The 13,722-nt window shown below is 42.1% G+C and overlaps 1 protein-coding gene across 4 annotated transcripts in view; it reads right to left on the bottom strand.

The window, feature by feature from the left end:
* RabGGTa (Rab geranylgeranyltransferase subunit alpha) overlaps window positions 1–13,722 on the bottom strand; it is a 60,220-nt gene that overhangs the window by 5,694 nt on the left and 40,804 nt on the right. For all 4 annotated transcript variants that reach the window (XM_065442617.1, XM_065442615.2, XM_065442616.2 and 1 more), the window contains 4 exons: window positions 12,725–12,879; window positions 11,960–12,048; window positions 5,018–5,146; window positions 3,648–3,920 (listed from right to left, as the gene is read on the bottom strand). In XM_065442617.1, the coding sequence (XP_065298689.1) occupies window positions 3,648–3,920; window positions 5,018–5,146; window positions 11,960–12,048; window positions 12,725–12,879 (646 nt within the window). The remainder of the gene's footprint in view (window positions 1–3,647; window positions 3,921–5,017; window positions 5,147–11,959; window positions 12,049–12,724; window positions 12,880–13,722) is intronic.

The following is a 13,722-nucleotide window of genomic DNA, read 5'->3' on the forward strand; positions in this document are numbered from 1 at the left end:
CATCGCGAAGGTTGTGCTTGTGACGTTGCCATGCCTACGACAGTGAAATTTGTGCCAAGTAGAGCTGGTGGGAGAGCCTCTGTATCGGTAATGAGTGAGGTGCCCCCAAACGGAAAGCGGACAGCTTATGGGAATGTCCAAGAAAGGAGAGCAGTAGGCCGTAGAATAGCTGAAAGGGCTTATGATTGGCCCAGTGAATTTCAAAAGAGTCGTTGTGCAGCTGGCTTTGATGCATGTCGATGTAGAATTCCCGGACACCCTACCACCATGAGACGTCTGCCAGACTGCATGAGGCTACGTCACTCGCCTTGGTAGAGTCGGTGCGTAGATGCTGGCATGGCTGGGCTCAGTCGTTCGGTGTCACCAATTTGTGGGTTGATGCTGGCATGGCTGGGCTCGTTGTCTAGTGTCACCAATTTGTGGGAAGGCTGGGTGGGCTTGGGCACCCGGGTCACCAATTTGTGGGTCGACGCTGGCATGGCTGGGCTCAGTCGTCTGAGACACCAATTTGTGGGTTGACGCTGGCATGGCTGGGCTTGGTCGTCCAGGTCAGCAATTTGTGGGAAGGCTGGGTTCGGTCATCTAGGTCACCAATTTATGGGAGGCAGCGCGAAGAGGTAGCCGCTGTAGGCACAATTTATTTAGGCCGGCCAGCCATGGTGCAGTGGGATCTCGGAAGCGGTCGACACTATGGCCGCCCAGGTTGAGAATGCGTGTTCTATTCTCGCGCTATCTGCACGTGAGCCCAACTTCTTCGTCTGCTCTGGAGGCAATAGTCGCACCGCTACAGTTCGATATCCATGTCAGTATGGTTGGGAATGACCCATAAGCCTAGTGAAAGACATGTAAGGTCACGTGACACCCTTTTCTATCTGATTTGATGTTCGCTATGTGCATACTGTCACATAGCTTTTGCAATTCTCATTTGTTTGATACCCATGTCAGTGTGTTTGTGAATCATGTGTGGGATTTCAAAAGTTACTCTTGGTCACATGACACCCTTTACCACCTGGTCTGACAACTCGTGTGTGGTTGCCATCACAGAGCTTTTTCGAAGACCATTCGTTTCATATCCATGTCTGTATGGTTGGGAATGGCTCATGAGCCTGGCGAAAGTTACGCAATGTCACGTGACACCCTTTACCACGTGGTCTGGTGGGCCCTACGTGCGTACCAATGCAAAACTTCTTGTAAGCCCATTGGTTTGATATCCCCGTAAGGATTGTTGGGAATAACACATGGGCTAGTGAAAGATATGTGAGGTCACGTGACACCCTTTCCCACGTCATTTGATGTTTGCTACCTGGGTACGATCGCATAGCTTTTGAGCTTCCTGTTCATTTGAGATCCATGTCTGCATGGTTGAGCATTACCAATGGGCTGGCTAAAGTTATGTGATTTCACATGACCCTTTCACGTGGTCTTAAGTACACGACGTGAGTACCATTGCAGAGCTTGATTGAAGCCCGATCTTTTGATATCCTTGTCAATATGATTGTAGATCAGCAATAGGCTGACAAATGTTACGCGAGATGCTGTGACACCCTCTTCCACATGACCCGGGATGGGCCACGTGGTTATAATAGCAGAGATTGTTCGAAGCTCGTTCATTTGGTATGCATGTCAACATGACTTGTGGAACAGAAATGATGAGATGTCACGTGACACTCTCTGCAGCCTGTTTTTACCAGCTTTAGAAATCAACGGTTTGTTGCTGGATGCCTCTTTATTTCAACGCACATAAGCAAAGCCATCAAATAGCTGAATTTTGCAAGACCTGTTCATGGCAATAATATAATGTCCATAACAGTGCGTTATTTCAATGGTGTATGACGCGGGAAAGGCATTTTTGTTGTCACATGACAAAGCTCTTCAAGAAGACTCTTCAGTTATGTTTGGTTGGCACAAAATTATAATCTTTCGTCGTTATTTCGAACTTCCTAGAACACCTCAGCAAATGCATCTTTAGATTAAATTCACTGACGTTAGGATTAGAATATTTGGCACGGAGATTAAATTATTTGCCACTGGGATTAAATGAGTGGCACCTGGATTAACTTGACTGGTTCTTGGGACTAAAATAGCTGGCGCTTGGATTAATTTGAGCGGGAAAACCTGTAGTTACCACATATCTAAATACATGAAAGCTCTTTCACTGTTCGCACATGCTGTGTCTCCTATGTCTGATGACACTACGACAGTGCCACTTAAACCAGCTTTTGGAACATTCCCTTGCATGTCACATGCCCACTACCACTATGCATTCTGGCTAATTAGCAATTATATCCTGGTCAAGATATCGGAAGCAGCAGTTAATTCCAGCTGTAATGACGAAGATCGCCCAAACGTTACTGCGGCCGCATGGCTCCTGAAGTGAGGAAGATAAAGACCAAAGGGTCGGTGTCGCTGCTTTGGCTCACGCTGTCGTTTGGCCGGGACTGCTCGGCAGCTCTCTGCGCTGGACTCGCTAACCGTCAATAAACCTCGTAGCACAGTTCATGCCCCAATACCAATACCTTAGTTTATCATTACATTTAACAATGAAAAGTTTGTCTACCATCATGTGTGCCATACAGTTACATATACATACAACCATTTTTTTTTTAAAGGTAAGGCAGCAGTGAGATATTTAAGTAAAGCCAGTTCACTATGTACACTTTCATGCCACTTGTCCTGCACTGAGCAAATGCAACAGGGGCAATAAAGATGTGTAATGCTGATATGCCAAATTGCGCAGTGGACATCACACTCACCTAGAGTTTTCCACCAGCACTGTGCTTCAGAATGAATGAATGAAGCTGTATCATTTTAGAGTGTGAGAGAGTAGCCTTTATCAACAGGAAGGATTAAGACGATTACATTCACGGCATCACAACAGCGGAACCGGCCGTCGCCGCTCGGCTCCCGCGAATCACACAGTTGCCAGGCTACTTAGTCACAGCAGGCTAAACACAGCTGTCTGACTGTTCTGGCAGAGGAGTCTCACAAGAGAAAATGCCCGAGAATGAGTGTAGCCCCTAGTACTCAGCAGATGCTGCTGTATTTTGGTTTATTTTCTCTGCAATGCTATGCTCACTCACTCGAAGCAAGGATGGCACACACTGTAATAAAGCACATTGTGTGCAGATGGCACTTGCCATCATGCGGACATTCCTACTTTTAGGCATGAGTGCCTTTTGCAAATGCTTACAAAGCACACACCCCTAGACCAGAAAAGTTTGCTTTCCATGGAACATTGTTATAGTCTGTTATTGTCATGGACCCTCGCCATATGGTAGCAAGTTGCTCGGTAGTAATAACGAACTGGAATAGTTTATTGCATTAATTACTTATGCTTCTTTTGCTCTGCACTATGGACAAGAAGCAGGAAGTCACCATCCACAAGGTATACTAAGAGTATGAGTGAGTGAAAATGTGCTATTAAGTTTATCAAGTTGAAGTGTGTCACTCAATGCAACAAAAACATCAGCAATCATAAAGCAAATCATACAAATTACGTTCAAAAGTAAGCTGATCAACAGTAGCAAGCAACTTTTCACAAGAAAACTTTGATCAGACGTGTTGTGATATGCCGAATAAGATGACTAATAAAGGTACGGCTAAACATATCACGGCATGCCCATTCAAACAACCTCGAAAAAGGATACTGTTGTTTCGAAGCGAGAGGAGGGTCAGCGTGTGTAGGGAACCAAGGCCCTCACATGTCTCTATGCAGTTATCATCTAGTATAAGGTTGCGAATGCTCAAAAGGCATCCAAGTGGCAGTATTGACTTGATCTGGTTTCTGCTGAAGTCTACTTCACGCAAAAGGGCCAGGTGATTAGTGTGGCGTATGCTAGTCAGGCACTGGCCAGAAAAGTCTGCAGTCAAGTCATTTTCGTCCAACTGTTCAATGACACTCTCAGCAGCAAACTTTGAGTCTGAAAAAGTAGGTGCCAATGGCAATACCATTTCACATTATTACTGACAGGCATAGTCAAAAAGCAATAATCATGAGTACATTAAAGTGCACTTTCTGTAACTTCTTATACAGGTGTCCCATGGTGAGCTTTTGATTGCGATTGAGCCCGATCCAGATCGAATTTCTCCACCGAGATTGACTCCTTTCTGCAGCTTGCACTAAAGAGCCAATGGCAACTGAAAAACTTGATCCTGATCGGGCTCAATCATAATCGAATGTGCACCATGTGACAACCCTATTCCTAGGAGGCTTAGACATTTTTCATAAACTCTTCACAATCAGATTCTCTAGGAAAAGAAAAAGAGAAGAAGAACCGAGGTTTTAGAACCAAAGCCACAAGGTGGTTATGAGACACTATGAGAGATGCTCCAAATTCATTTTTACAACATGGGTTTTTAATGTGTACCCAAACAAAACTTGGTTCATTAGTATTTTTGCATTCCATCACCCCAGCAAAATATGGCTGCCACAGCTGGGATTCAAACACATAACTTGATGCTCAGAAGCAGAATGCCATAGCCACAGAGCCACTGTGGCAAGCCAATTCTCTAGCAACCATTTTCCAAGGTACTCAGAGCAGTTAAAATGAGGGCAACAGATGGCTGTAACTGAAGGTGTAAAATGCGTCTGTATAATTTGTGGAATACAGACTGTCTTGGAATTTCTCTCTGCCTTGGAGTATGTGCCCAGATTTAAAAAGTTCAATAGAAGTTTATGCCAGTATGGCTTGAAGCCTCCAGCTACCTGATCTCTAAAGCTGAGCACAGAGACAACAGATTTTCACAAAGCAAAGCTACAAGCATGCTGCTATTAAAAGGCAGCTTTAGAGGAAAGATGTTGACTGTCGAAGAAATTTAGCAATATTGGAAGGTGAACAGGCTGCTATAAAAAGATATGCATGCCACAAGACCTTTACACAAAAGTGAAGGATCAACAACATAAGTGCTATGCTTTGAAAGATGCAGTCCCAGCATTACTTAAGGTGTGCATTCAACATGACTGTCATATACATAAAGAAAATGCCTGCCACACTGTTCACTTATTCAAGAAACTTACTTAGGTCATTGTAATAATTTCGCCTCATAGGATCAACAGCAGTCAACTTAACAAGGAAATTTTTAATATCCATTCTAAACTTGCATCCATCCAGCGCCCTCATAAGCAGCACGCAAGTAAGGATAGGCCCTGAAAAGAAACAAAATTAGCAATTATAAAAAAAAAAACAGTCTACAAGTACCAGTCCACTAAAATGCTATCTATGACACATTAAGTGTTGTACTGCCTACACCACTTATGCGAACTTTTAAACATATGTACACTCAGACATAGTGAAGGAAATGTGGCAAAATAAAATAAATTGCTGGGTTTGACAGCCCAAAACTTTAAAGTACTTAGGATTAATTTTAGGCAACTGGAGTTTCTTAACAAGAAATAAAATCTAACTATACGAGGATTTTTTGCATGATGCCTCCATTGAAAAGCAGCCATTGCAACCAGGAACCGAAGTCGCAGCTTTATGCTCAGCAGCAGAAAGTCAGAGCCACAGTGGAGGGTGGCAGTGTGACAGTACAAAAGAACATTCTCAAGAAAGATTTTCACGATGATGCCCATTTACTTCAAAAAACAAATTTGTCTGTTTATATCCACTGTTAAAATTAAGTTGTAAATATGTGCATTCATGGTTCAGGTAAAACAGTTACTGCCTGGCTAAAAATCACATTGCAGTTTGCTAATTAAATTTATGATGACACTTAAATACTGTTAGTTGTGCTCAGATAAACGCAACATGCAGGCCAGTTGAAATGTTTAATTCATCTAAAAAAAATTATGGTCCAAATATTAAACCTGGGAGTACACAACTTTTATAAAAAGTGCTACCTACCTACCAAAAAATTAAGGTGCAAAAGCCACCAACAGCGATATTACGTAAATTGCATTAATTTCTGAAATTTCAATGTTTGTTAATAAAGGCTGATTGATGTCTTAGCCAACCGAACCAGAGGTGAAATATCAATGATCACTTCAATTTCTCATCTTACAACAAAAATATCTCTAACAAAAAAAATTTGCGAACTTAGAACAATGCTGATCTCGTCATTAATTTACATTTCAATTTTTGAAGACATCAATGCTGAAACTTAAGACAAGTTAGCTACAGATCCTTAACCTTTTTGTGTAAGGTGTTCCTGCCCACTGCATACCAGAGGTTTTAAAGTGATAGCATCAAGGGCCGCGTGTTGCAGAAAACCCGGTGTTGGTGTCGGCGTCTAGTGCCGGCGTCCCCATGAACGAAAATTCCCATACGCTTCTAGGTGTATGTATATGCCATGCCTTGCTATGACATGCAGTATATATGGGTTATATAGCCACACCTTTTTTATCACTAAAGTTGCTCACACCTTGTCATATATTCTTGACAAAGTTATTCCTAGAAATTTTGAGAATGACAGCCCACAAATGTTATGAAACAAAATATCAACAGCACACGCCTTTTAAGTTAAATCTATGACTGAAATATTAAAAGTGTGAAAGAATAAACCTGAAAATGATGTAATGTTTTTGGCATGGCTGTTCATTACCTCTGGGGTCGGCCCAAGCAAGAGCCCGCGTTTCTACCAGAAAGCTCGCCTTCATGCATAGCGTTCGCCACCAGTGTCTCCTGGTAAACATTATGGTTACATAAGCTGCAGTTGCAGGGAAGCATGAGAAGCATTCAGGAATCTTTGAATGATATCGCGTACCACTATTAAAGGCTAAGCTTAAGCATCCTAAGAGTTTTTGCTTAGGTGAATCAAATTCAATTTCTGTCGAAGTAACGAGCTAGCAGAATTTAAATTCAAGTAGTATTTATTGGCAATACATCACTGAACACTTCGCCAATTTTATTGACTCTAATATATAAATAAAAATAGTGACAATACTAATAAAATACCTTAATTAGAAGAGTATGGTTCATGACTTTTGTCATCACTTAAAAACTGCATGAATGTCTTGTGCGTCACTGGAATTTATTACTTTAATTAATACTTTAATTAGAGTATGATATGTTCATGAATTTTGTCATCACTTAAAAACTGCACGGATTTCTTGTGCATCATTGGAATCTAGATGCGTGCTATTTGAGCAACACCAACTGATAAGCTTTCCACGACACCTGTCGCACACAAATAAAAGCTGCCATGAAATTTTACTTTATTCAACTCATGTAAGATATTGTGATCAGTACATGGGGGTCTCGCAATTGTGAATTATCTTGAGAAAGGCAAGGAGTGAGGAAAATTTATTGCATGGCTTTACTCTGTCACAGCAAGGGGTGCATACACAAACACCTAAATGAGACAACTCTGGTGACGCTCTTATAAGGTTCTATGCCTACTTTCATACCAGTGCCGAACATTTTTAAAGTTTATTTCAAATGTAAGCTGGTCAGTAAGTATTACCACAAAGATTTTTCAAATGCCCAACTTTTCTTTTTATAAATTGCAGAAGTAAGAACTAATTATGTGCTCTATCACACTATACAAAAACATGCTGCTATATTTGTGTACCTACCAAGTTACAAGGTAACAAACTTTCTTTATAGTATTACCACAGAGAGCTCTGCACATGCCAGTTACAAGCACTTTTGTGAAGTACCATTCCAAGCGCCTCATCGCTAAAGCCCCTAGGCATTACTCATAGCATCGCCATTAGAAGAGCGACAGTAACGCCTCGTGCATGGCGATACAGCACGTGTCTCCCGTGCACGCGCACACGGCAGCGCCCGAGTCTCCCGTCTAATGATAAGTCAGGGCGTTCCTCCTGGCCTTCGGGGAGCGTGAAATGTGTGTTCGGTGTGGAGACGTGGTTGACTGTTGAATAGGCTCCTGTTAACTCTCCTGCTAAATTGTGTGAATGCTTAGTATTGAGTTTCTGGGCACAAGTTCGCCCACAATAAACCAGTTTGTTTTGTGTGCTTCATTGAAGAGTGCTACAATATTATGCCTAGTTGCTGCCACGACAATTAAATGCAAAAATTTTCTGGAAATTGGCCAAGCTTATTTAAAGCACTTCAAAACTGCTAGCATAAACACAAGAAAGGTAGTTCTTCAATTTATAATCATCATGTTTAAGATTCCCTGCACACAAACTGCTAGGACCAGTGCAGTGCGAGTGGCTGCATTACAGACGCTGTACAGCAGAACCTCGTTGATACATTCCCATTACGTCCTGTTTTCCCGGTGCCAATGTTTGCAATTGAGAACACAAAAAATGACCCAATATAGTTACGCACATTTTTTATTGATTCATACGTTCCCGGAAAACAAGATTATTAGGCACCAGCATTCAGTACGTTGGCAAACTGCGATCGTATGATTCTGGCCGCTAGATCCCATGTAAACAAGAAAATCTAGGCGCACACGATCGAGAACAGTATATAGCTGCATGTCGTGGCAGCTTCACCGCAATACTCGCCCGCCTGTCTCACATGAAAATGCCAGCGCGCACTCAGTTTGTCATTTCGGTACCAGCAAAGCTTCTCCAGGGTCGTTGCACGCCGTATTCACAGCTATCACCGCGATTCCTATTGTGATAAGCATCCTCACCTATCTGTTTCACCAGCGCGTGGTGCTGTCAGAAGCTTAGCACACGTTTTCAACAGGCGATAACTGAAATGCGCCGCCATTCCTTGCCGCAGATTGCGATTGTATATGTTTTCCGGCCACTAGATCCCATGTGAACGAGAAATGACGCAAGGTGCACACGTTCAAGAACAGTAGCTCATCTCGCATGAAAACGACGGCGCGCAGTTTCTTATTCCGGTACCAGCAAGTCTCCGTCCAGGTCTAAAGACGCTGCTTCACAGCTATCACCGCCGAACCTATTGCCACAGAAGCCAACTAAGGAGGGCCTCTGTGGCTCGATCCCCCTCCAGTAAACTCCGGAGGGGGCAGAGCATGCTAGCATGTGGGACGTGGCCGCCCAGGTACCAATTTCCAAGTCATCAGTTTGGAGGATTCTAAAGGACTCAGCCTTTCACCCATACGACCTTAACCTGCACCGATAGTTGAAAGATAGGGAGCGGCGAAATTGTCTAGATTTCTCGAATTGGGTCCTCACAAAAGCCAATGAGTCACTGAACTTTTTGAGCAACGTCATGGAAGGCACATCAGATTGGAAGGCACGGGCTTGTAAATTGGCCAACTAGGTCACCTGACCTCTCTCCACTCGACTTGTTTCTTAGGGGTTATCTGAAAGATTGTGTTTATATGATCAAGATGGACGTCAGATGAGCTCAGGGCAAGGATAATGGATGTCTGCCGTAGAATTGCAGACGATGTGAGTTGCAGAAGGAGACCTATTCAAACATGTCCTCTAGGCACCAGCTGGTATTCAATGGCGCTTACGAATTCATGGATAATAAGGGCACACTGAAATCTGATGGTTTTAAATGCGTAAGCATTTCTATCCTTACGCAACGGAAAAACTGTCCCTCCATCCATCCCGTAAGGCGATAGCCTTCAGCACAGCGCCCACAGCAGCAAGTGAATTCACCTGCGTGCTGCCTCTTATTCAATGCCAACGAAGTGGCAAGCACACAGCGCTCACAGAGCTCTCAGCACATGCCACACACTGTCGCTTTCACAGATTGCTTTCAAGATACGGGTTGTGCCAGACGTAGCTGCCAGAGCACAGTTGATCACGGTTCGTAATGGTTCAGCGTACCTAATAAATGTTGCATATATTTTCTTCATTGGCTACATCTCCCTGGTCATTCCATCTCAAGTCTACATCCAATACAGGCTGTCTACAACACTAGTGAACATTGCTTCTGCTCGCCTCTTCTACGTTGTCTGGTGCAGGTCTCAAAAGTTTGGTGTTGCAACCACGCTTCTTTGTTTCACGGTTCTAGCACGGTCGTTCTTGCAATTATACTAAACACAGCAGCATACTACCAAGAAATATCACGTCAGTACTACGAAATGCTTGCGCATCATTCAGACAAATCCCAGAAAAGATTCTGCGCGGATTTCTTTTTGAGACGTTTCAGTTGCCAATTTGGCACATTTAGAATTGGTCCATTTACTTTCTTGAACGCATCGATTTTGCCTTTTCTCTATACGTGGGTCGTTTCCCGGTCTGTTTATTCCGCTTTTATTCTTTTGCCATGAAGCTGTTTTTGCAGCACGTATACACTCTCACGAAAAATAAAACTGTCACTTTAATGTGGCTTTGTCCGGAGCAAGTTTCTGATGCAAAATATAGCTGCGCACACTCTTGCGATTCGGTGAGAGCAGAGGCAGGATTTTGAAAAATTCTATATGCCTATCGCATTGCTTTTCGCGCTTCGTGCGTGGTAGGAGCGGCACTTCAGCCATGTTATCAAGGGACTTTTGTTATCAATGTGATCAGTCTGCTTTGAGATGGATAAGTGTGAAGTAGAAATAAGAAAAGGAATAGCCGCCCCCCGAAAAATGAAAGCTTTCCATCTATGCCTATTGCAATAAGCACCTTCACCTATCTGCTGTATTTACAGTATGTGGTGCGTAGTGCCATTGGTAGCGTACTACATGCTTCCAGTAGGCGATAATCCAAAGGCACCGCCATTCCCTGCTGCAGGTGGCGCAATGTGGACATCACGTTTCACTTTGGTGGCATCCGGCGTCGCCCACCAGCTCAAGTTTGTTTCGGTTTCCTGTCGCCCTCTTAAAACTCCACGCAATAGAAAAACAACAAAATGCGTCTTGGGCCACCGGAGCACCACCAGCTCGATGTGCATTGGCGTATTGTGCCACAACGATCTGTGCGACGCTTCACATTACATAGATGTCAACCATATATAAATTGGTCAAACTTTTTTAGTTACTTCGGATCGTACGTTTGCCGGGTTATTAGGTTTATTTTCTCGCATTTTTTTTTTCATAACGTATGAACGAGGTTCTACTGTATCCTTCCCATACTCAAGTGTTCCCCCTCATGGACATTGGCTTTCATTCTTTTCAAAATTAGGCCAGAAAAGATAAACCAAATATTCTGGTATAACACAAAGCTAGATGCAATACACTATATGGCAAGTGTTTAATAACTTTGTTGTTACCGGTTTTTGAGAAAATGGATACTTTGTGCAAGACATTGCTGCATCGTCACGGACACTAAATGAATGTGTAGTACATTTCAAATGCCACCAGATGATGCAGCCGTACAGAACGAAAAGTGAAGGCAATGAACTGTCATGTAACGTTAAGCCAGTATCTATGTGCATAGGCAAAGAAAAAATGCTTTTATCTGAACAAACTGGAGGAATTGACCCTTTGTCTACATACACGAGGGCGCTGATGCAAGCACGTACCTGGGCATGCTACCTGATCAAGAAAGTGGTTTTTCTTGGTTTTAAGAGACCAGTTGTCGATAAGGACTGATCTTAAGTATTACGGTGTCACTAGGCTTTTGTTGAGTCTGAGGAAGGTATGCAGTGTTGGCACCACTCTATCATTACGAATATGTCACACATTCCCTAAAATGTAAAATAATGTGAAAAGCTTGGCTGAAAAAGAAAAAGAGTGATGGTTTCTTCACGCCTGTGGCCTTTGCATCAAACATTCCTGGCAAGGTACATGAAGATGGGCTGGCGCACCTGTGGTGCAAATCCTAGATGACCCAAAAGTGAGCCAGAGAAGAAATTTGAAGCAGTTGTGAGTACGTAACAAATGACCAAGTTACCTGGGTTTCACTATTATCAGTTGGACTATCACTTGTGGTTTCAGTTCTTACATTGAACACTGCTTGCAGTATAGCCTCTATGATACTCCTCTATGCAAAATGTAGAAAACGAATCACACACACAAAAGCAAATAAAGAATAAACGAACAAACTCTATGGTTCAGTTAATAAAAGGCAGATAAGATAAATAAAGATGGTAGGTTTATTTTTAAAATTCCAGAAACCAAACAAGATTATTTCTCAAGACAAACAGGACAGTGTGCATTACTACTCTGAGACAATTTGTCGAGCACTTACACTTGTTGAGAGGCTCGAGGTCATGCAGCTGCTTACATGTCTTCAGCTCATTCTCCAACACAGAAGTGCGGGCTGCACTCAGTTCACAACTGAAGGCACAAAGTGAAAAAAGGAATACACACGCATTTTCCTACTACCAAATAAGTAAGTTTCAAGAGTTTAGAAAAAAAAACTTCTTATGGCCATGATGCACAATAATCCTGGCATGATGAAAACTACTTTCCTTTTCAACATGATTCTTATGATGAGTACTGCACGACTAAAAGATAATGTTTCTACGACCTACTAAAAAGAAGTCTTCATATCAAAGCTGAACACCAATCATTTTCAAAGTGTAAGGAAAAGAAAACGTAAGGGAAAAAAACAACTTATGTGGTTTCATGCCCCAAAAGGAGTACTGACAAAAAATTTGTCTTTTTTTTTTGCTTTATTCAAGAGCTGCAGACTCCGTGATATTGGAATGAGGCCTCAATCCCTTGAACATGCAAAAAATCTTGAATAATATACTTTATGTGACTAATTTAGAACAAGCACCAAGCAGAATGTGGCTTGGTATGTCTACTTTCTGAGGCAAGAAATGAAAACAAGTAAAATATTTTCTGAAACTCTGTATTATATGCTAGCACGTTTTACGAGTACAATGACATAGCACATCAGTTCTCTCTGAACAGCAGCATAGTAAATGAAAGAAATGTAGCATTAAAATGTGACCTCATTAATGCCTGAAGCATTCTTCAGCTTTGAGGTAATCAAAACAAGCTGTACCTGAACAGATGATTGCGTGGAATGCTTCCAGTGGCCTTTGATTCCTTTTGCATTGATGATATGAAAAGACTAGCAATTGCAAATTCATCTTTTGCTTGCACTACAGCCTTCACTGTGCAATCACCAGGTAGTGATCCTTCATGCAGATGGCACCACTGAAAGCAACAGTAGATTTGCAATTATAATATAACATTTATTGTTATTTCAAGATACAGCATTATGGAAGGTACACATTTCCATATGTTACTAATGCCAATATGGCTGAAAGGCAGCATTTGTACAATTAAATCTCAGAGGTGGGACACTTGCTGGAGGCCATGTTTGACAGAACCTGTCTAATTTTAATTTTTTTCATAACTTTCAAAGTGCTGGAAAATTACAAACATAGCCAAACCTGAGAGAGCGATATCCAAGCTAAAAAGTGTGTGATGTTACTCAATTACAAGTACTAAATTAATATCTGGCAGAATGCCACTAAACCATCAGTCAAATTGGCCATGTGGTATCGTAAGAACAGATCGAACCACAAACGCACAAAGTATCAGGAGCAAGACCACACTACAAGTGCATCTCCAGGATATGTAATGAATCACCATATTTAGAGGCAGATACAATTAAATAAACCAATGAGTTTTTTTTTTTTTTTAACTGACCAAGTGTAGCTGTTCAAAAGCCACTGACAATTTTCTGTATTATTGTGGACACAAAGGAAGCAGTAACATTGTGCTACGTACTTAAGAGCCTCAAAAGGACGCTAAAGAAACATTTTAAAGGGACAGGCTAAAGAGAAAAATAATTTGAGATGTAGTATAAGTAGTAAATTACACATTGACAATACCAAAAAACCCACTTTTACCATGAAAGGAGGCTTGATAAGCCAGCAAGGATTGAAACATAAAAAAACGAGTGGCAATGCCAAAGTGAAATAGCCACACCAGCTTGCTGTGATGTCACAGAATTTGACGGCGTCTGCTCGGGCTTAATAAATTTTTTATTGG

The sequence above is a fragment of the Dermacentor albipictus genome, chromosome 1 (assembly GCF_038994185.2).
Source record: "Dermacentor albipictus isolate Rhodes 1998 colony chromosome 1, USDA_Dalb.pri_finalv2, whole genome shotgun sequence".
NCBI lineage: Eukaryota > Metazoa > Arthropoda > Arachnida > Ixodida > Ixodidae > Dermacentor > Dermacentor albipictus.